The sequence below is a fragment of the Ictalurus punctatus genome, chromosome 18 (assembly GCF_001660625.3).
Source record: "Ictalurus punctatus breed USDA103 chromosome 18, Coco_2.0, whole genome shotgun sequence".
Lineage (NCBI taxonomy): Eukaryota > Metazoa > Chordata > Actinopteri > Siluriformes > Ictaluridae > Ictalurus > Ictalurus punctatus.
The window spans coordinates 22,041,399-22,064,091 of NC_030433.2; the positions used below are offsets into that span (position 1 = coordinate 22,041,399).

Consider the following 22,693-nt stretch of genomic DNA (forward strand, 5'->3'; position numbering starts at 1 on the left):
TTCCAAGGGTTTTTTTGAAAATTAGGAAAATATCAAGACTGAGACTTTGTGTTGTTTTTATGCCGCTTTACTCTTTAAACCTTTCTTTCCTGTAATGTAGATTGGGTTTATAATTCGGGGACGAGAAAGAGATTCAGCCCAGAAGTGGCACCTCTGGACACTACCTCTAATGCCTCACCAACCGTACCCCTGGCACATCCTCAGAGATCTGCGCCTCAGAACATCCCTGTAGCACCACCCAGAAACTCCAGCTTGCAGTACTCAGCCATGCAGACCAATCCAATGTTCTCTGGTACAAAATGCTGTCTTTCCTATTCCTCTTACGCACAATACTGGCTCTTATTCCTCAGAGTTGAGTGTTTTCAAGAGTGTTGAGTGTTGGAAGCAAACAGACTTTGCGAAGTAATACGTTCAGTAGACTTGCTTGCTGCCGTTTTGCTAACCTGTTTTCTTGTGAGTTTAGATTAAGTGTATTTGACCAGTGTTTACATCCCCGACCTCGATTTCCTAGCCTTGTTTTGTTTGTATGCCTGATCGCCTGACCCCTGACTGTTTTCACGACTACAAACTTTGACTCTTCCTTTGGATTATTCTGCCTTGATTCTGTCACCCGCAACTGCTTCCGTCTCCACCCTCGGAACGTGACAGGTTACTTCGCCTTCCTATGGAAGCAGCGGGTGATCTGCTGTGGCGTCAAGCCATTGAAGGCCACGGTAGAATGATTAGCGATCAGAACCAGCAGCTAGCCAACCTGACTGCGCAGGTGGCTAGGCTGGTTCAAACTGTGCCAGTCGCTACACCGACGCCTGCGCAGTTCCCTCCAATACCGGCGCCGGAGAAATATGCCGGGGATCCGGCACGCTGTCTGGGTTTTCTCCTCCAGTGCTCCCTGTTTTTCTCAAGCTACCCAGGGATGCCGGAGAGCCGGAGAATCACCCACTTCATGGAGCTTTACACTGGGCCACGGCTCTGTGGGAGCAGGGAGGCAGTGCCATCACGTCCCTGGAACAGCTGACGGATCGCTTTCGGCTGGTCTTTGATCACTCTCCGGGTAACGAGGAGACAGGGGAGGAACTGCTGACTATAAAACAAGGTGCACGCTGCGTGACGGATTATGCCCTGGAGTTTCGCACTATCGCTGCCAAGAGTGGATGGACTGAGTCAGCTCTCATGACTAAGTTTCGCCAGGGGTTGAACCCGGATGTTATGACAGAGCTGGCCTGTCGTGACGACCAACTCACCCTCGACTCACTCATTAACTTGTCTATCCGCGTAGATCACCTGCCACAGAGCCGCCGCACTGTACGCAACGAGGCTGCAGAGGCGGTGCGAGACATCCCCACTGAACCCATGCAGCTGGGGCGTACGCAGCTCAATGCAGAGGAAAGAGAGAGACGGCGTCAGGAGTTTCGTTGCTTCTACTGTGGCGAGGAAGGACACATCATCAGACAATGACCTCTCAAGCAGCGCCGAGACCTAGGAGAGAGCGGGACGGCTAAACCACATCAGCCAGGGGTGAGTTCAAGTCCCTAAACCCAGATCGTATCTCAACCTGCATTTTTGCTACCTGTAATAGTGGAATACTCAGGATTGTCTTGTACTTTAGAAGTGCTGATTGACTCAGGAGCGGCGGGGAACTTCAGCGATCAGAACACTGTACAGCAGCACAACATCCCTGTTCGTCCACTAATCAAGCCTCGTGGGATTCAGGCCATTGATGGGCCCCCCATTGGGAAGGGGTTTGTCACCCATTGTACTGAGCCACTCACCCTCCAGACCAGCGCGCTCCATCAGGAGAGCATAGTGTTTTACTAGTAGTGCCATCTCTGCACACTACCTCTAATGCGTCACCAACCGTACCCCTGGCACATCCTCAGAGATCTCCGCCTCAGAACATCCCGGTAGCATCACCCAGAAACTCCAGCTTGCGGTACTCAGCCATGCAGACCAATCCAATGTTCTCCGGTACAAAATGCTGTCTTTCTTATTCCTCTTACACACAATACTGGCTCTTATTCCTCGGAGTTGAGTGTTTTCAAGAGTATTGAGTGTTGGAAGCAAACTAATGCGAACTAATACGTTCAGTAGACTTGCTTGCTGCCGTTTTGCTAACCTCTTTTCTTGTGAGTTTAGATTAAGTGTATTTGACCAGTGTTTACGTCCCCGACCTCGATTTCTCCCTAGCCTCGATTTGTTTATTTGCCTGATCGCGTGACCCCTGATTGTTTTCACGACTACAAACTTTGACTCTTCCTTTGGATTATTCTGCCTTGATTCTGTCACCCGCAACTGCTTCCGTCTCCACCCTCGGAACGTGACAATATGGAATTAATTAATCATGCAACAGTTAGTTCAAGTCCAGGGGGCATGGTGGCTTAGTGGTTAATACATTTGCCTCACACCTCCAGGGTTGGGGGTTCGATTCTAATCTGCTCTGTGTGTGCAGAGTTTGCATGTTCTCTTTGTGCTTTGGGGGTTTCCTCTGGGTAGTCCAGTTTCCTCCCTGATTGGCATTTCCAAACTATCCATAGTGTGTGAATAGGTGTGTAAATGTGGTTTCAGGTTTATCCATAAACAATTTAAGTACAGCTGTCTGTCAAATAGGATGTCCTTGTATACCACCGGGTAAAATGTGCCCCAAACAGTTTTCATCTTCAATGTATGATGAACATGCTTTAGTGTTTACGCTGTAATGCATCATGCTTTTAAATCAAAATTGCATGTTTCTATCCTGTTTATCCATCAAGACAATCCTACCTGTCCTATCACAATCACACTATGTCTTTTCACATCAGGAGTGTGCCAAAACCACACATCGATGTCTTTGTATCTTTGTAGGCAGTTTGCAGAGTACAACCTCACAGAGGAGGAGACCTGCTCAAGAGCCAAACCACCATATAGTCATGGACATGCCAAGAGAAGTACCACGCCATGGCCTGGTGCCTGGATCTAGTGGCCAGTTCCCTGGCCTTGCCCGCTCACAAGTACCAATGTCTCCTGGAGGCGTCCTCGTTGCCCCATCTTGTTTCCCTTTTGTTCCACCATTCTACATGCCTAGGCTGCCATTCTGCCAGACCAGGTGAGTCTGTAAGCTTCATTCGAATGGTTTCAGAAGACAAATGGATGCAAATGAAGTGTTACTGTGGCATCTTAAGAGCCATTTGCTTTGTAATATGCACACAGAATTCTGTTTAATTCTGTTTACAGCAGCTTGCTTTGTTCTGACTGCACATGCAGTACGGCTCATCTCATGGACCTGCACGGTGACTCTTTCCAGGACCACAATGCCTTTTCTGCCTTAAACCAGGATTATGCCTTCTGTAGAGAGCCTGGGGCAGAAACACACAGCAACGACACCCAGGACAGCACAGACATCCTGGACATACATGCCTTGGAGAATTTGTTCAACAGCCTTCCTTAGAGAAGTGGAGGACAGTGGTGAAATTCAAATGCTTAGAGTGCTTTAGTGTACATGCTGTCATGCTCATCTTCAGTTCATATTTATTTCTAATGAGTTTTAGTGTTCATTTAAATAAAGGTTTTTAAAGCCAACGTCCTAATGTGTGATTATCGAATTTACATTCACAGAGAACATTTATTAATTTCATTTTCTACCCTGAAATCCTCTTCAAATAAATACAGTGATGTAGAATAACATTAGGTTTTATGTTTTTTTTCAATCAATGCTTTATTTAACATCGCAACTCGTACAACAAATGCAAAGAATAGATAGAAAAACATGAATTAATAATGATGATAATAATAATAATGATAATAATAATAATAATAGGAAGAAGAAGAATAAACACAGAAGTGAAGAACTACAGTATATATACATAGGGGTATTAAAGTCTAAGCAACGTCACTAATATGAAAGTCACAAGAACAAAAGTCTTTAAGCTGGATGAAAGCTCAAGGCATTAAAGCAGTGTAGTCTTTTTGTTGCCTTGGGGTTCTTACAACCTCACCAATAATATATCATTTCTAAACCAATATTTAAAAAACGTGTTTTATTTTTATATTTAATATCTTTATTATTCCATATCAAACATCTGTGGGGAGAGAAATTGTGTTTATATACCATCAACCAAGACAACAGGGCTTACCTGTGAAAGTTTGATAGCTTAACAGGGATTTTATTAATATGAAAGTTGAGGAGAATTTTAACACCACCAAATTTGTTGAAAATTAAATTTGGAATATAATACCACAACTGGGGGTGCACAGTATTGGGGGTTCGATTCCTGCCGCAACCCTGCGTGTACAGAGTTTGCATGTTCTCCCCGTGCAGCGGGGGGTTCCTCCGGGTACTCCGGTTTCCTCCTCCAGTCCAAAGACATGCATGGTAGGCTGACTGTCATGTCCAAAGAGTCCGCAGTGTATGAATGGGTGTGTGAATGTGAGTGTGATTGTGCCCTGCGATGGACTGGGAAAGAACCACATATACACTACCGCTCAAAAGTTTAGACACACTAATTTTTTATTTTCCCCACAATTTGGAATAATAATAATAAAGTCATCAAAACTCTGGAGTAACACAAATGGAACTATGGGAATTATGATGTGATTAAAAAAAAAAAATCCAAATCCAAAACTACTCATTACTACTTAAGAGTAGCTACTTCCTGGCTCGCGCATCATTGTGTTTGCGCTTGTGACGTCGATTGGAATAAAGCTGCTTTGATGTTGCACGTTCGATTCGTAGATATGCGGAAATTAAGGGACCGTCTCTAAAGTTACATACGACATTGTTTTACACGTTTCTAACTTCAATAGCATTTGAAGGGAATCGGAGCTGGATAGGTGTTTTTGGGAGGTCTTTAGGCTTGTCGAGTGTCCTCCCACAATTCTGCGCCTGAAGTGAAAGCTGTATCAGACTTGGATAGAGAGCACTGAACAACTTTTACACGCTGTTGTAGCTTTAAATATATATAAATATATATTCTTTGCTGAATATGGCGGACCCTTTAGCAGAGTACACAGACCGGCTTCAAAACCAGGTCAGATTTACATTTCAACTCTTGTAGCATTCCTAAAGAAATACACAGGGCATGTTTAAAGCGTGTATGATGGTTTCTGATGTAACGCGGGTTCCAGTCCAAATAACTTCCTCCTCACTATACGAGTGCACTACCAAGCCAGGAAGTGAAGCGTGCGTGTGCACTCTATGTAGTGCCCTAAGCGGGGATTTAGCATCGAGCCTTTTTTGAGCACTCAACGCTAGCAATCTAGTAAATGCTTGGTAGCGTTGGAGTTCTGAGTATTTAATTAATTTAAAAAAAAAAAAGAAAAGAAAAAAAAAAGCAGAAAGCCTTTATATTTCTTTATCTAACGTCGCAAGATGTTGTTGCTTAATTAATAAAGAAGGAAAAGTTGCTCGGACTGTGAAGGCTAACCGGTTGGTTAGCTTCAGAAACCGGTTGAAGCATTCCGTACTAGATAGTATGTAAGATTAGTACTAAGCTAACGGAGTCTTGTTATGAGTGCATACTATTTAGTACGGAAGTATCTAGTGTTCGTGGCGCCATAGCCTAGTGCTTGCTCAGAAAGGTGTAATTCTTGAAAATAAAGCTGAAATTGATTGAAAATAAAGCTGAAATTGATTGAAACTGACGCTTTTATTGTTAGAATGGTTTTACTTTCAAACTGTGTAAACATATATATATATAATATATATTCCTAATTTCTTTGTCAGGTTTTGATTTGTTTTATAATTGAATGCTCATGCTTAATGTTCTTGCTGAGATTGAACTATTAAGAAAGGAAATACTAAGAAATTCATGTAAGATAATATCATTCCTGATGCAAATTACTGCATTAAATTAGACAAGAATGCAAAAGTAGAAGCTTTGTTTTTTTTTGTGTTTTTTTTTTGGACTTTTGGACTCTGCTGTATATGAACAGATTCCTGGATTTATTATTAATAAATAATAATAGTGTACATTTGATGAAAACAGTGAAAGATTGTCGTGCTCGTCCTGACAGGAAAAGGAGATTCAGGCTCTCTGGTCTCAGGTGGAGAACCTGAAGAAGGAGACTGATTTCTCCTCACCGGTGCTGGAGGAGCTCATGGAGGAGAACGTGAGGCTGAAATATCGCCTCAACGTCCTCAAAAGGGTAAACGCTTGACGCTTTCTTCGTCTCACGCAGATCCTTTGTGGAAAAATTGTGAAGCGTTTGTGAAGAGTGTATTTTCCAGTATTGTGTCACAACGTGCTTTCTTGTTTGGCTGAAAAGTAGAAATACGAGTTCTCCAGCTCTGAGACCGTTTCACTTTCTGTACAAAAGTAGGACGTGTTCCATCTCACGCGTCAATTTGTTTGCTGTTTCGTAATAGAAAATACTCACTCACTTAATAATAATTATAATAATATGATAAAAAGAATAGCTGTGGTGCTAAATTAGCCGGGGATCAGTCACGTCTCAGGGCGTTTGATTATCTAGTGCTGTTTTAATGCTTAAATAAAAAAATAAAAAAAGGAAGGCGTATTATTCGTTTGTCTAATGTCTCATGATTATGAGCTATGTTTAGGATTTAATTCTACTTAGTGCACCATGGTAGAGGTCGACCGATTGGTCGTGTTTTGCTGAAACATAAACCATCACTGACTAATTTTGTTGTGTTATTTGAAGTGTTTTTTGATTCATTTTGGATGTCTCTATTTTTATTTGTTATTTAGAGTGTTACTTTTTGTAACGGTCTGGATGGAACTTTTATTTACTTTAATATTTATGAATAGTGCATATATATGAACATTTATATATCTATTTCATTAAAAAAAAAAAAAAGAACAGTACGTTTTCCTGGTGCAGTCAGTACTGTTTATTTTTCTAATAAAGTTCAGTCATATTTTACTTTGAATGTTATGTTTTCATTCAGCATCGGTTGATCAATCGGTTCTCGGCAGGTAACTCGTTGCCCAACTTGGTTATCGGTGGCGGTAAAATCCACCATCGGTCGGCCTTTACACCATAGCCTTCTAGAGGAAGACATTTGGGATTCAGGGATTGTTTTAGTGTTGTTTTAAAGAGGTTTAAATCCATCAAAATATTGATAAATATCCAAATATTGAATCGAAGCGTGAGGTTTATCTCCTCATCCCGTATTAGCGTGTTTCACAAAAAATGGCTATGAGTGATGCAACATGACGTGAACTACCACTGGAGGCTTTTTTTTTTTTTTTTTTTTTTTCTCCTTTCCCCACACTTGTGAGAGAATACTGATAAATTTTGGACATTTTGTTCTTCGCTGCTTTCCCTTCCAGTGTATACAAGAGGAGAACAGCTGCAACAGCAAGAGCATGACCAACGTCAACCATAGACTTCAGGAGATCTTTGGACATGCTATCAGCTTGGCTTACCCCGACCTGGAGAACCCACCGCTTGCTGTCGCACCCAACCAACAGCCCAAGTTTGGAGATTACCAGTGCAACAGTGCCATGGCAATGTCTCAGGTCAGTCATCAGCAACTGTATTAACTGTATTGAGTGATCGTTCAACCTAGAGCATCTTCAGACTCAGTAAGTAGAGCTCTAGACAGAAATGCAAGGGATGATGGCTGGATTTATAAAAATTCATTTATAAGTGCCTGAACGTGCAGGTGTTCCTAATAAAGTGGCTACGAGTGTACAGTGCTAACTAGTTGCATTTCCTGACAATATTATCCTACATCGTTCCACCTAATCTGTCATTATGTTCATTTCGACTATTTGTTTTCTAAGATCGTTCAATGAATGTGTTTATCTTTCTTTTTCCCAGATGATGAAGGGAAAAGGATTGAAGGTTAACCCCAGGGAGATAGCTGAGAAGATTTCCCAAAACATTCCTGACAATGAACTCATTGAGAGAACAGAAATCGCTGGACCAGGTGGAGTTTTATTACACGAGATGTGATCTGGACTTGCTAGGATCCAAAGAAACTTTCATGAACGATGTTAAGTAATGTTCTGTTGTTGCAGGTTTTATTAACGTTTACCTCAAGAAGTCGTTCGTGTCAAAACTTCTCAGCAACTTGCTGCTCAGCGGCGTGCAGCCTCCGGCTTTAGACAAGAAAAAGAAGGTTGGACGAACTTTATTCTTAACAGCAACTATGACTAAGATCTTCACTGAGCAGATGATACAAGTTGTACACTGACTGGCATAAGTATTCACCCCCCCCCCCCCCCCCCCCCCCCCAACTTGACCAAATTACTTACATTACAGCCTGATCTGATATGGACTTAATTTGGATTGTACATCCTGTTGCTCCACAAACGTTATGAATGTAAAAGTATTCACCCCCCGCACGGCTATGAACCCCCTAAATACATCGATCTCGATATAAATACAACTGCTGATGGAAGGCCCCAGGGTTTGTTTGAGAACATACCTAAACAAAGAGCATCGTGATGATCGAGGAGCTATCCCAAAGTTTTGGAAGAGTCAAACAATCAATCATTGATTGGTTAGGAAAAGGTTCTTTAGTTTGATGACACCAAATCAGAACAGTTTGGATTTGTACCCAGTACTACATACAGTGTGTGTCATCCTTTTCAACTGTGAAGCATGGGGTGGTAGCATTGTGTTGTGGGAATGCTCTTTACCAGCATGGACTGGGAAACTGGTCAGGGTTCAGGGCGAGATGGATGGAGTCAAATACAGGGCGAGCCTAGAAGAAAACCCGTTCTAGACTGGGTGGGAGGTTTAGCTTCCGACGGGATCACGATGCTAACGACGTTAAACCTGAACAGTTGCTGTTTGTCAACAATATTCCTCATCCAATCTGACGGAACGCAAAACGGAAAGTAAATAAAATGGTAATAATCCCAAATGAAGTCCATTTCAATCCAGTACACGATGTTGGGTAGTTCAAAGGGGAGTGAATACTTATGCGAGGCACTGTTCCGCCATGGTTTAATTCTTTTATATACGTTTCTTTTATTTTTTTTTTAGGTAATCATCGACTTCTCCTCTCCAAACATCGCAAAGGAGATGCACGTCGGTCACTTGCGCTCCACCATCATCGGGGACAGCATGTGTCGTCTTTTTGAGTATCTAGGCCATGATGTCTTAAGGTCAGTCTAGCCAGACTCTTAGTCTATTATAATAATAATAATAATAACAATATTGGCCCCTTTCTAACACTCAAGGCTCAGATGTGTATATATATTTTAAAAAAAAAATAGAATACTGGAGAGTTAAGTGGAGTCAAAGCAGAAGATATGAACCGTAATGAGCTAATTACGCCATGTTTTTATGTAACAAGCTAAGCTTCGCGTAACCATTGTAGAAAAAATTAGATGCTAACAAACTGCCAGTGAAAACGTAGTGATGCGTCTACAAACAAATTACACTCGAATTGTATATTTAAAAAAATATATAGTACTATTAATTTAATTCATCTGATGTTACTTTATTTAATAATTAATAATAAAAAATTTTCTTGTAATGTACACGAACATAAATTAAGGAGGAGTTTTAAAAAAATATATATTTTTGGTATTAAGAGAGATAATAATATCAACGATATCTATCGAGAAGTGTATTGTGATGTCGTTTATCACGATTATATCATCATATCGCCCAGTCGTGTGCCACACACACACTCATACACGCTCGCACACTCACGCACACATTGTCCCAGTAGTTTTGAGTTCTTGTGGAATTGTTCATTTCAGGTTGAACCACGTGGGAGATTGGGGCACACAGTTTGGAATGCTCATCGCTCACTTGCAGGACAAGTTCCCGAATTATCTGAGTGTTTCCCCACCAATCGGAGACCTCCAGGCTTTTTACAAAGTAAGCCACCCTTGGTTCTTTACACCTTATAGTAGCGCACCTTACTTGCGCTCATTTGTGATTTTATAAACCGTTCTAACATCCGTCGCGTCGGCAGCGTCGTTATCCTGCACGCCTAGCATCGAACCTTCGAGCCCAGTCTTAAGTCTCTCACACACCGGGACAGGTTTTCTTCTAGTACGGTCCTGTATTTGGCTCTCATCCCTGACCAGTTCTCCAGTCCCTGCTGATGAAAAGCATCCCCACAACATGATAGTGCCACCACCACCATGCTTCCCACTGGAAATGTCATCTCATTGTTGGGTTTCTGCGATACGTAGCTCTTTGTACAGTTAATTTTTGGTATAATTTCGCCACAGAACCTTGTCTCACATATTTGTTGAATCTCCAAATGAATGCCTTTCGTCAAACCCTGATTTATACTTGTTCCAGAACTTTGTCCTGGATTTATTTCGACAGCTGTTTGGTCTTCGTGATGCTGTTTGTTTGGGTATGCTCTCTAACAAACTCCGCACGCGAGTCGACTCCATCCAGATAATCATGTGACTTCTGATGGTGGCTGCTTACACCAGAACTAAATGACCAGAACTTTAAAGTTTTAAAGGAATCAATTTTTGTATTTTTATTTGATTCACCAAATATCCGTTCAAAAACATATCGTGTCGTGAGGAAGCTCGAGATTTAGAAAAATATTATTATTATTGTTGTTGTTGTTGTTGTTGTTGTTGTTGTTGTTGTGAATGCTATCGTTTCGAACGCTGATAATCCGCATTCCCTCACCTTTTCACTCTCAGGAGTCTAAGAAGCGCTTCGACGAAGACGAGGAGTTTAAGAAGAAGGCCTACCAGTGTGTCGTCAGGCTGCAGAGCAAAGAGCCAGACTTCATCAAGGCCTGGAATCTGATCTGTGACGTGTCTCGGGAAGGTGCGTTCACACCAAACTCTTAACGCTCTCGCGCTCCCGACATACAGGTCATGCTGCAGAGACTGTGAATGTAAAATAATCGCATGGCCAGCAGGGGGCAGGGCTGCATCAGAGCCGAGGTAGCATCCGAGCAGGCTTGAAGGACTGTTAATTTAATTTCCTTTCTTTTTTTTTCTTCTTTTCCCTGATTCACTGTCTGAGCAATGTTGATCTAAATCTAAATGGATGGTTGACCTAATACTACGAGACACCTAATAGCCTCGTTGTGAGATTTATTATCTGCTCCGTCCACCGTAATTGATTACACCGCAGACTGCGAGCGTATTGAAAGATGTTGCATTTATTCATCTGTGGCGCGGGTGGGGGTGGGGGGTGGGGGTGAAGGGGTGTAAACAGTGAATAATTTCGTTTCGTCGTTAGCCGTTCTCAGAAATCAAAGAGTAAGATGAGCCGTTAGTTGGTTTTTTTTTTTTTTTTTTTGGTCTTTTTTTTTTCCTGCCCCTTTTAAGGAGAGACAGCTCAGTTTTCAAGTCCATTTCACACAAAGCTTCAGGGCATCAGGGTTGAAACTAATTACGTGGAGGGATGAAAAATTGCTGCTTGGAGGCACAATGAACTCAGCACTTGTAGGCCTCTTTATTTTACTTGCATAGCTTTATAAGGATTTTGCAGCGAGTTAAATTGACTTTACGGTAATAAGAAGGTAATATACAAGCGTGGGTCCGTGTTGAACAAATCGATCTTGTTAAAAGTTGACAAAATGTGAAATAATTAATAAACCGGATCTGGATTATAGTTTCTGAAGTCTGAATGGCAGACAAGACCAAAAAGCGTAATTCTAGTTCTCGATTAAATCCTTGATAAATTGGGATTTTTGGCGAAACTTTGTCCAGTTGAATGCTCCAACCAGACCCAGTGCACAAATAGAGACTTTCCCCCGTGAAGGACAATGGGTCGGTGTTTGTTAGATTTCCCTAAAGTCCGTCTTCCGTAATTAAGCGATACTGTCCCTCTGGGTTTGTTTTGAATTTATTTATTTATTTATTTATTTTCTTTCTCTCTCTTTTCCTCTTCCTCTCATGTCTGCAAACGAGACAGAGTTCCAAAAGGTCTACGACTGCCTGGGCATCCGTATTTTGGAGCGAGGGGAGTCGTTCTACCAGGACATGATGACCGACGTGGTGAAGGAGTTCGAAGAGAAAGGTGAGTGGGACGTTACAGGTTCTGATTCGTCTTGCTGTGGATCTCACTCGTTCGGCGTAAACGGCCGAACATAGATAATCATCGGCAAATATGTCGGTTGATTATTCAGGTTTGTTTTGTGTATGAGACACCATGCCCTTGAATGTGAATTACATCATGGCAGATCCTTTGCACTGTATTAAACAATCTGAACATTAGAGAAATAGGGTATGAAGTGCAAAAATGTGTATCCACTAGGGGGCAGCATTGCTTTAAACTTCTCTCTCTCTCTCTCTCTCTTTCTCCTACTTCTCCCTCTCTGTCTCTCACTCTCAGGCCTGGTGGAGTTGGACGAGGGCAGGAAGATTGTATTCATCCCTGGCCAGCCCATCCCTTTGACGGTGGTGAAGTCGGACGGCGGCTACACGTACGACACGTCGGACCTCGCAGCCGTGCGCCAGCGCCTCTTCGACGAGAAGGGTGACATCCTCATCTACGTTACAGACAGCGGGCAGGTGCGTTAGTATCGCCTCTCGCTTGTGTGGTCAGTGATCCCACCAACATCCGACCGCCGACCAATCATATCACCTTGTCAGTTCAGAAAGTTCCGCCTCTCACACTAGCATTCAGTTATATATATATATATATATATAATATATATATTACATTACACACACATGCACACACGTGTGTTTATTCCCTGATAGGCTACGCACTTCCAAGTGGTGTTTGCTGCGGCGAGAGCGATCGGCTGGTACGACCCCAAGGTCACGCGCGTGGAGCACGCTGGTTTCGGAGTGGTTCTGGGAGAGGACAAGTACGTACAATGTTCAATTAATAAGAAAGCAGATTGTGCACTGTCCCATTTTTTTTTTTTTTTTTTTTTTTTTTTTTTTTTTTGCTTTACATGCCGGCCTGTTCATATTCCTCTAATGCACTCTTTCTGTGGCACAGGAAGAAATTTAAAACCCGCTCGGGGGACACGGTCAGGCTAATGGACTTGCTGGAAGAGGGTTTGAAGAGATCCATGGACAAGCTTAAAGAGAAAGAGAGAGATAAGGTGAGCGCATTGGGCACAAACAAAGCAGGGGGACACAGGTTTATTCGTTCATTCTCTGTTCTGCTCCTTCCGTTCCACGCTAAATTCCTCTCAGAGCGCCTCACTTCACTGCTTAACCCTTTCCTGGCTTTTCCAGCGGTTTGCTTCAAACAATATCACGGCGCAGCAAATAATAACAAAATGTAGACGTACTGTCGAGCGTTCGACTCCCGAAGACCTGCAGCGACTTCTCTAAATAACCCCGTGAACCCTCTGGAACGAAGTGATGATCCGAGTTCCCTTCGGTCAGCATCACTTGATCTGACGGGCTGTTTAACAGTTAGATCATCTTAAATATCCTTCTTATGCCTCAACGGCTGGAAGCTTTTTGTTTTTGTTTGTTTGTTTATTTGTTTGTTTTTTTCGCCCAAGTGTATTAGCTTAGCCGGATGCATCATCATCATCATGCGTTACATGTTTGTTATCGACCCACTCGCGAAGTCCGGCCTCGTGGAAAAGTACGAGTTTGATGCGGCGTTCACGTGCGTTCACCTCATCGTAGTTCCGATACTTCCTAAAAAAAAAAAAACTAAAACGTAGATCTGCTCCAGCACGTTGGAAGTTTCGTTTGTTTACTGTGTGATTTATTTTTTTTCCCGCATCGTCGTAGCGGGTGTAAGGTCAGGGGACATGGCCGATTTGCTCGTTCAGTGCTATTTCATGAGACGCAGGTTCATTTGTTAAACGTGTTCTTGCAGGTTTTGACGGCGGAAGAGCTGATCCAGGCTCAGCGCGCCGTCGCCTTCGGCTGCATCAAGTACGCGGACTTGTCCCACAACCGCATCAACGACTACGTCTTCTCCTTCGACAAGATGCTCGACGACAGGGGCAACACTGCCGCGTACCTGCTGTACGCCTTCACCCGTATCAGGTGCGCGTCTCTCGTCCGCTCGGGATCGATGGCTGTAAGCGAGGTGTGCAGGCTACATTCGTTCTCGAGCTAGCGGGAAAGGAGCAGTCTCACTGCGGCTGCTCGATGGACCCTGTACAAATCAATACCTCTCACAGGGAAACTCTGTGTGTGTGTGTGTGTGTGTGTGTGTGCGCGCGTGTGTGTGCATGGAGGGGAGTTGGATATTTCAGGTCGCTCTGAAACATGGTGGAATTAAGTATTGGCGCCCTTCACCACTCTCATTGCGTCAACTATACCTCATGACTAACTTTGCGCAGCTTTAATTTATTTAACACGATACGGTCGTGCTAATTTCCCCCATGAGATATCAGCACCGTTAAATTTTTATATCATTTAATATTTATCATTTAAAACGTGACCGTGTGGATGCACTTATGCCTGTGCAAATACCCTGCATCATGGCTTTTTTTTTAAATTTTATTATTATTATTATTGTTATTGTTTTTATAAACGTCTTACATGCGTTTCAGTGCAGTGGGGGGTGGGGGGTGGGGGGGGGTTTGCTATTTTTATCTTCTTATTTGTATTCCACATAGTATCTCGTGAAATATGTATTAAAATGTGTGAAATTATTTATATACAGTAATTCACAAGTCAGACAAGATTCCTTGGATACCTCACAGATGGTAAAAGTGTGTGAATGTGTGTGTGCTTGGGTTTTTAAGCTCTGCGTGAGGGTCAGATGATGGTATTTCCTAAGACTTTTTTTGGGGAGGGAGGGAGGGAGGGAGGGAGCGAAAACTAAAAGAGCCAAAAATGGGATTTTTAGTGACTGAGGTTGAGATTTGTGGTAGGTATGGTGGTGTTGTTTAGCTACAGCCATTTGTAATTCAAGGGACACACCTCACATGGATAAACGTGTGTGTGTGTGTGTGTGTGTGTGTTCCTCTGAAAGGCAGTTGGCCTCATGGCAGGAGTTCAGAGCTTCTCACCTACTGAGATCTAGCTCTTATCCTGCTTTTTTTTATTTATTTATTTATCTATTTATTTATTTATTTATTTATTTTTTTAACCAGGGAGTAGAAACGGGAATGAAAAAGAAAACCACAGACGGACAACGTTTTTTTTTTCCTTTTTTTTTTCTTCTTCTTTGAACGTAAACAAGAAAGTGAACAAAACCTGTCTTGATTGTTCTGGCGTGAAAGGGGTTAATAACTAACACAAATTATTAATTAGTGAAGCGGTATTAGTGAGACCAGCAGGGGGCGCTCACCATGGTGTCTGTGTGAGTCCTAATGCCCCGGTAGAGTCACGTGGACACTGTACTGTAAAAACAGCACCGTCTTTCGGATGAGACGTTAAACCGAAGTCCTGACTCTCTGGGGTCATTAAAAATCCCAGAGTAGGGGTATAACCCCGGGGTCCTGGTGAAATTCCCCCATTGTCCCTTGTCTATCATCCCCTAATAATCCCCATCTCTGAATTGGCTACATCACTCTCTCTGCACTAATAGCTGGTGTGTGATGGGTGTTCAGGAGCACTATGGCTGTGGTCGCATCATCCAGGTGGATGCTACACACTAGTGATTAGTGATGGTTGAGGAGATACCAACCCCCTCCCCCAATACAATGTAAAGCACGTCGCGTGTCTACAAAAGCGCTATATAAATGTAACTGTAAAGGAAGATATGACGTTAGACAGACGGATCGTGCTCGCGGTGATAATCCGCAGCGTCACATCTGAATAAAACCTCCTTCGCTTCATGTGCAGGACACGTGCGACGATCGACTGACCCTAGCGCCGAGAGCGTAAAGAACCTTAAGGAACGCTGGAGCAGGAACGTAGTAATACCGCCGAGTAATAATCCCAGTCTCGTCATGTTCTCAGGTCCATAGCCAGGCTGGCCAACATCGAAGAAGCGGCACTGCGCAAAGCGGCCGAGACGTGCGAGATCCTGCTAGAGCACGAGAAGGAATGGAAGCTCGGCAAGTGCATCCTGAGATTTCCCGAGATCCTGCAGAAGATCATGGAAGACCTGCTGTTGCATACGCTATGCGACTACCTCTACGAGCTGGCCACCACCTTCACCGAGTTCTACGACAGCTGCTACTGCGTAGAGAAGGACCGGCAGACAGGTGAGGCTCGCAGCGTGGCCGTGAAAACGCCAGGGTTAGGTGCTAAATACAAACCGGCTGGACTTAATAGGCAGTTTGAGGCTTGATTAGGGTTTTAATCCACCGAGCTGGCGTCGTGCCAAGGAATTATTTTACAGTGTTAAACACACGGGCGAGCTCTGTCAAAACCCGAACCGTTACGCCGTCAACGTGATTATCACCAGCTCTGCAATCTGATTCAATTTCGATCACGATAAAGTTCAAGTGGACGCGGTGCTGTACTGCCCCCGATGTTAGCCGTCTTGCACACGTGTAGATAAAAGTAAGTCTGCCCCCCCCAGGCTTTAGATCTCGGAGCACTAGTTATAAGACGTAATGTCGTGTCAGACGCGGGACTTCAGTTCAGTGTTCCTCAACTCCTATAATTAGATTAGTCTGATTAAGCGACATTGATGAAACCTAGCTCCTTTTAATCGCGACGAGTGACAACGGCGTTCCGCTAAAAAAAAAAAAGAAAAAAAAAAAAGAGACGAGAAGCACCACTGAACTGTGACTAGTAATGATGGAGGGGGAAAAAAGTTGATTTGGAAGTATGGTGATTAGATCTTCTTTGTGAAGATGTTAATTAATGTCTGAGTGGAGATTTGATGTAATCTACTCCCGTTTTATCGCTATATCACCGAGGTAAGAGGATACAGATGAAGTCATTTACTGTAGTTATTCGTGTTGTCCAGTAGATGGCACTTAAGAGCCAGAATGCAGCCCGTGTTTGGCTCTGTAGATCATCTTGTGTATATTTATTGCTTAATTCATTCAGCTGATTGTACTAATTACTTTGAATGGCCAAATCAGTCGCCGGAAAGAATGTCGTTGCACATTTTTCAGGCTTCTTCGTTACGCCATTTTTCCTACTGAATCATTTTTTTTTTTTTAAGCATTCCTTTGTTGGGGGATTCAGTGAAGCAGGAACACTGCCTCGCTTAACATTCTCCTTTGGTGATGTTGTTGTTAATGACTTTTTCTGTGAGAAGGTCTCGCTTAACGTCACCGCTTTGCCGTTCTTATTCCCCAGGAGAGGTGGTGAAAGTGAACATGTGGAGGATGCTCCTGTGCGAGGCCACGGCCGCCGTCATGGCCAAAGCCTTTGACATATTGGGCCTCACACCAGTCCAGAGGATGTGACCTACCGGATGCATCGACCGCACGACCTTCCCAGCCAATTACGAACGTCCCGTTGAATCTGTACCGTAAACCAAATAAAACCCAAACGGCTTTAACGTGTTTTGGTCTCCCGTTGCTCGTTTTTCTTCCTCGGAATAGATATCCAGAGATTGAGCGATGGACCTGTCGGAGCTGCCGTCCCGATTGTGTACAGCTCTGCTATAACTCCTCGCTATAATCTCCAGCTTCCCAGAAGACACTGGTGCGACTCTGTTGACGGCGGTGAAGGCGATGAATCTAAAAAAGCGCAGCTCTTGTTCTTGTCGAACAATAAATACAAGTTAAAGTTATGTAAGCTTTATATAATTGACCTGACATCCTTTATTCGTTTCGCAATTTAACATCGGAGTACGCTGCTTTAACTCATCGCTCAAAAGGAGCAGTCGTTTTTTTTTTTTTTTTTTTCCCTTTCCCCACCACTCAGTAAAACAGGAGATGATCCAATCGACATATATGAATCCGGAATGATTTGCACGAGTGTTTTGAACTCTTTGATGTTAAGCCCCGCCCCCTTCCCGAGATTTGGCAATACTTTGTCGGGGACCTCTCTAGGTGAAAGGTGGTGTAGAGTGAATACACACCACTACATGTTCCCCAAACTATATTCTAATCTACTGTAGATAGAAATAATGATTCATTCTGTTTCCTAATCAGAGAAACGTATTTTGTACGGCGTACTATAGTTAAGCACAAAGCTGCGATGAATTGGACGTGAATGATTAATGCCATGCCTTGGCCTGATAATCGGTATGGAGATTAATTAGACAGATTTTACTTTCAGGGCTTTTTTTTTTTTTTTTTTTTTGTTCTTTAGGCACTACCAGCACACTTCCTGATAAGTGTGGGATGTAGCGCTGAAGGTAAATATCTTGGTTTGCTCTTCCTTATCTTATTATTAACTCCAGCTCTTGAACGTGTCTGTTATTTTCCAAGAGCTTTACGCAGTGGGGAAGGTGTTTAAACAGGGGCTTTAACGACTCTTTGCATTTTAACGTCGCTGCTACGAGTTCTCACTCAAGAATAGGAGGAAAGATCAGTCGTCGTTTATCGCCTCGATAAGATCAGCGGACGAGCCGATCGATAGGTGGACCTGGAATGATTGACAACTTGGAAGCCCCGCCCCTTTCCTCCTATCACACACCTATCTCTTGTCTCGATTTCCCACTTGAAAGAGATGCTGATTTATATTATTATTATTATTATTATTATTATTATTATTATTATTATTATTATTATCGTCCCTTATTACTATACACAGTGCCCTCCACTAATATTGGCACCCTTGGTAAATATGAGCTGTGAAGGCTGTCAAAAATGGTCTTTATTGTTGAACCTTTTGATCTTTTGTTAAAAAAATTCACAAAAATGCTCGCAAAAATAAAACACATTTATATGTAAAAAAAAAAAAAAAAGTCTTTGTTAAATATAGGTATGCGACAATTATTGGCACCCTTTTTAGTCAATACTTGCCAAGATAACAGCTCTGAGTCTTCTCCTATAATGCCTGATGAGGTTGGAGAATACATGGAAAGGGATTTGAGACCGTTCCTCCATACAGAATCTCTCCAGATCCTTCACATTTAACAAATAATGTTTATTTTTTTGGGCAGGGATAAACCTGTGTTGTGTTTAAAAAGTGCCACATGTAACAAATTACTTCTAATATTAATGCTAATTAGAAAGTGATTAAAATTCAGGTTTATTTAAAAAAATATTTCCACACCAGTGACTGAAAAATATAGCTTCAGTTATGATGTGTTCCTGTGTTGTCATGTCAAGTGTTAAAGTGGGGGGAAAAAAAGGAGGTGCTAGCTTCCTGTCCTAGCTTCATTCACAGAAATTTTTCACAGATAAAATTTATTACACATCAAACAGTTACTGTATCGTGAAGAAAGCTTAATAAAACAGCTCAGCCAGTCCCCCAAAGTCATCTTTAATGGTTTAGATATGTTCAGATAATCTCCTCTGTAACATTTAATACATTGTTATATTAAATTATATTAAGTCCATCATAAAAAGATTTGGAAGTTCAATAAAATTAATCACACATCTTTAAATATGTATCAAAACATATTCATATTGCAATGTTATTCGAAGCCTGGCGTTCAGTGGACGTCCTTAAACTCCGCTATAATATTCTAGATCACATTCGTAGATCACTCTTCGATGGAGGAGCTGAGCATTGTCGGAAACGCTTTCGAACACTGGAATAAATACGAGAATGTTTGCTAGTTACGGTCTCCAACATGAATCGGGGTCACGGTCGCTCAAAGTCCTCGTTCACGCAACACGATACGTTTTAAATTCCGGCGCAAGTCTAGTTATCTTATTTGTGATTTTAAAAACATTGCTACTTGACAGATGATTTGCTCACCTTTCTCCGCATTTGGCTCCGTAGAGTTGTTATTGCACCTAGTGGTCAAAAATGGGAAGTGCACCACACACTAATAAATAGAGGGCAGGAATCACTCTGCCCCATGATCGCTTTATACACGTTTTTCATAAGGGAGGAGCAGCGGATAGGACGGTTAATGACAGGGTTGCCAGGATCGCAGATTTTACGCCAAATTGAGCTCGCCGCCTAGATTGTTTTACAGCAGATGATCTGAATTAAATCGAATAAAGTTTTTGCGACGAAAGGTAAGGTTCTGCAGACAGTGCATCTATGATGTACAGAACCATTTCTATGGTAGTTTAAGGTCTTTTGTGTGGTCTTTGAGATGTTGCTGAACCCTGGCAACCCTGGTTAACGATATTAGCTCTTCGGGAAACACACCTTCTGTAAGGAACACGGTTGAAAAGCCTAAAACCGCTCAAAACGAGCCGCTGGATTGTACACCGGATGACTGGAATGTTGTCGACTCCATTATAAGTCAAATATGGTAGCCTCTCAACTTTATTTTGTTTTGTTGTTGTTGTTGTTATTGTCACCTCGCCTTAGCAAAATCTATGATCACGAGCCACTGCTTTAGGTAACGCGCCTGTGGCGTCTCCACATCGAACGGCATCGAGTCCGACTCCCCAAAGAAGCAGATTTTCACATTGTAACCCAGTCGTCCTTTTAAAAACTGTTGGTGTCTGAGACAACCTTTGCAGTCTGTTAGCTTGTGAAACGGTCCTTCAAATGGGATAAGACATTTCATTACTCTGACACTCTTCCTTGTCAGTCTTGATAAGCCAAGCCGACCGACTGTCCTGGAACATCTCATCATACGGTTGCTCCTCTTCATCAACCAGAATCGTCTCTGCATCACAAAGGCTCTGTTATTGTCCTCCGCTGCCCGTGAAACACCTTCTGAAATCCCGTTTGCTCCTCATACGACGATATATATGTATATACTTTCTTCCTTTTGTTCTTCTGAAGGGCTTCCTCGCTGTCCTTTCATAGCTTCGCGTCTTTCGTCTTGGGCTTAAAGGAGTCCCTAATTGCCACCAGCGTGGATGAAAGCAGGTGCCCACCAACTTTATTGTGCCACTCCAGAGATCGGCCCCTGATAAAGAAAGACAGTTATTTTCTGCTCCATGCCGGGATTCTGAGATTCATGGGCCGTGAGAGCCTCGCACAAAGACTAGTTTACTTTCAATTTCCTCCTTCGCTAATGAGATGGGCCCCAATAGGCATGCAGACAATGTTAAGCAGACTTAAAAGGAACAAATAAACATGAGAAGCTGCCATTGGCCTAAATGAATGTCAACAAATCTTCTACTTGCCACATTTTTGTGCTGTGTGTTTTTAATAAGACTAAAGGGATAGGATTAGCTGAGTGGAATCCGCTGTCGCAAAAGTGGTTGTAATTAACTTAACGGTTGTGACAGAGATGAATTTAATTCACACGCAGCACTAGACCAGTCACTTTGCTTTGGCAGTAAACCGTATAATGCAATATAGAAGTAAATATATAGTCTCTTCCCTCTTCCCTTACGTTCCAAAACCTGTCAACTAGCAGGTAAGATGCCAGTCAAAATAGCTAGCGCAATATTTTCAAATGATTGCTCTAGGTCTTTTTTTTTTTTTCTTTCCTTTTCACCGTGACAGTACAGCCCTGGTGCGCGCTTCAATTTTCTCAACAGCGTCTGTCCTTATGTTTAATTGATTGTACTTGCTGCCAGAGCCATCGCTTCGAATGAGTTATGCAGGAAACTCCTGCGCTAATCTCCCAAGAACATAACGGAGAACATCCACTGGGAACTTTCCCTATCTTGCATTATTTTCACCCTTGTAGATGATCAGCAGTACTCACCTGGTATCTGTGCGGCAAAAGTGTGTGAGTCGTGACTTTTTTGGCCCCGTCGGCTCCACGAGGAACATGCAGCGCAGCACTCGGGCTGTAACCCCTCTGTTTGATATGTCAGCTTGTTCGACTGAAGTGGCCGCCACGAACAGAGGCCCCGATGAAGGATCAGACTGCCACGTCCTGCAGGTACACGTGGGGTCGAGAAGTTCAAAAGCCGAACATGAGTATATAGAGCACGCATATTGAATAACAGCAGCACGGTCGTTGATTCTTAGTGTTACTGGAGACTAGTAGTTTGAAAAGGCAAAGGGTGAGCGTGTATACAGCGTCTCTTCGGGATCCGATCAGTTCTTTTTTTTTTTTTTTTTTTTTTTTTTTTTTTTTTTTACAGTAATACGAAAAGTCTTGTATGTTTTTCTTTTTCTTTTTTACAACAATCTGAAAGTGCTGGCTTGAACCTTTAGTGTTTGTGTTTTTGTTCGTTTGCCGTTGACGGACCATGTAGAAACGGAGATATACTAAGTTAAGTTTGATAGAAAAAAAAAAAAAAAAAACCACACGTTTGTTTTGACGATCAAACTTGCCACTTTTTGTCGTATAAAAAAAAAAAAGAAAAGAAAAGAATGATCAGGTCATGATGACTAATCTGTGCTGAAAAAAAATATACAAGACACTTGCCTGGCAAACATTTTTAAAGGTTTTGTACATACATAGGCAAAATGGTCACCACCCCTCTTCATCGAGATCTACCTTCCTGCAGGTTTCAACCGAAATCTAACACACCTGTTTTTGTTGATCAAGAGCTTCTTAAAGCAATGGTTAGATGGTCAGGTGGGCACGATTATGTTTGGAGATAAAGCCTTCAGGAAGGTAGATCTCCAGGAACAGGGTTAAAGGGTCGAAAAGCATTATTAGACCTACCAAAAAACTACTACTGTTAAGAGACCTGCTTAGTATTGTCTATTCTCACAAATAGCCTTGATATAAAGCCTTGTTGCTACAGTCAATCATTCTTATGACACTTTTAACCTTGTTTAAGGCCCGTGATGCTGGGATTTTGGACTGATTCCTCCAGTCCATCCCTGTTGAACTATTTCAATCCTCCTGATGATGACGTTAATGTTATTTATTCTTTCATTCATCATTATTAGTATCAACCAGTTTCATTTCCTGCAAAGGAGTCTCCGAGGAGTTGGACGTCGTTAAGGTTATTGTTCGAGAACCCAACCATGGCAGCTTGTCAGTGTTGGGATTTGAACGCACATCTTTTCTAATCAGTAGACTAAAG

The 22,693-nt window shown here is 42.5% G+C and overlaps 3 protein-coding genes across 5 annotated transcripts in view; 2 read left to right on the top strand and 1 right to left on the bottom strand.

The window, feature by feature from the left end:
• LOC108278504 (transcription factor SOX-30) overlaps positions 1 to 3,591 on the top strand; it is a 5,304-nt gene extending 1,713 nt beyond the window's left edge. Inside the window, exons 3-5 of one of the 2 annotated variants that reach the window (XM_017491934.3) lie at positions 101 to 292; positions 2,839 to 3,079; positions 3,208 to 3,585. In XM_017491934.3, coding sequence (XP_017347423.3) covers positions 101 to 292; positions 2,839 to 3,079; positions 3,208 to 3,421 — 647 coding nt within the window. In that variant the 3' untranslated portion in view covers positions 3,422 to 3,585. Of the gene's footprint in view, positions 1 to 100; positions 293 to 2,838; positions 3,080 to 3,207 lie in introns of both variants that reach the window. The other variant, XM_017491935.3, reaches the window with a different exon arrangement.
• A 1,096-nt stretch (positions 3,592 to 4,687) lies between these two features.
• rars1 (arginyl-tRNA synthetase 1) lies at positions 4,688 to 17,230 on the top strand. Its single transcript, XM_017493323.2, has 15 exons — positions 4,688 to 5,000; positions 5,986 to 6,117; positions 7,266 to 7,454; positions 7,759 to 7,867; positions 7,959 to 8,059; positions 8,932 to 9,053; positions 9,657 to 9,777; positions 10,572 to 10,701; positions 11,800 to 11,904; positions 12,220 to 12,398; positions 12,591 to 12,700; positions 12,838 to 12,943; positions 13,681 to 13,853; positions 15,723 to 15,970; positions 17,022 to 17,230. Exons 1-15 carry the CDS (start codon positions 4,956 to 4,958, stop codon positions 17,129 to 17,131), a joined length of 1,980 nt encoding a protein of 659 aa, XP_017348812.1. The 5' UTR covers positions 4,688 to 4,955; the 3' UTR covers positions 17,132 to 17,230.
• Positions 17,231 to 19,087: 1,857 nt separating this feature from the next.
• Positions 19,088 to 22,693, bottom strand: part of si:dkeyp-23e4.3 (rho GTPase-activating protein 7) — a 45,423-nt gene continuing 41,817 nt past the window's right edge. For both annotated transcript variants that reach the window (XM_017492951.3, XM_017492952.3), the window contains exons 13-14: positions 21,412 to 21,585; positions 19,088 to 20,661 (exon numbers count right to left, since the gene is read on the bottom strand). In XM_017492951.3, coding sequence (XP_017348440.1) covers positions 20,553 to 20,661; positions 21,412 to 21,585 — 283 coding nt within the window. In that variant the 3' untranslated portion in view covers positions 19,088 to 20,552. The remainder of the gene's footprint in view (positions 20,662 to 21,411; positions 21,586 to 22,693) is intronic.

What these genes read in the sequence shown, in the direction of transcription:
- rars1 (XM_017493323.2), top strand. Translation starts at nt 4,956, where the DNA reads ATGGCGGACCCTTTAGCAGAGTACACAGACCGGCTTCAAAACCAG. An exon ending in CTGTGACGTGTCTCGGGAAG is followed by an intron (nt 10,702 to 11,799) that starts GTGCGTTCACAC and finishes CAAACGAGACAG; the next exon opens with AGTTCCAAAAGGTCTACGAC. An exon ending in GAAGGAGTTCGAAGAGAAAG is followed by an intron (nt 11,905 to 12,219) that starts GTGAGTGGGACG and finishes TCTCACTCTCAG; the next exon opens with GCCTGGTGGAGTTGGACGAG.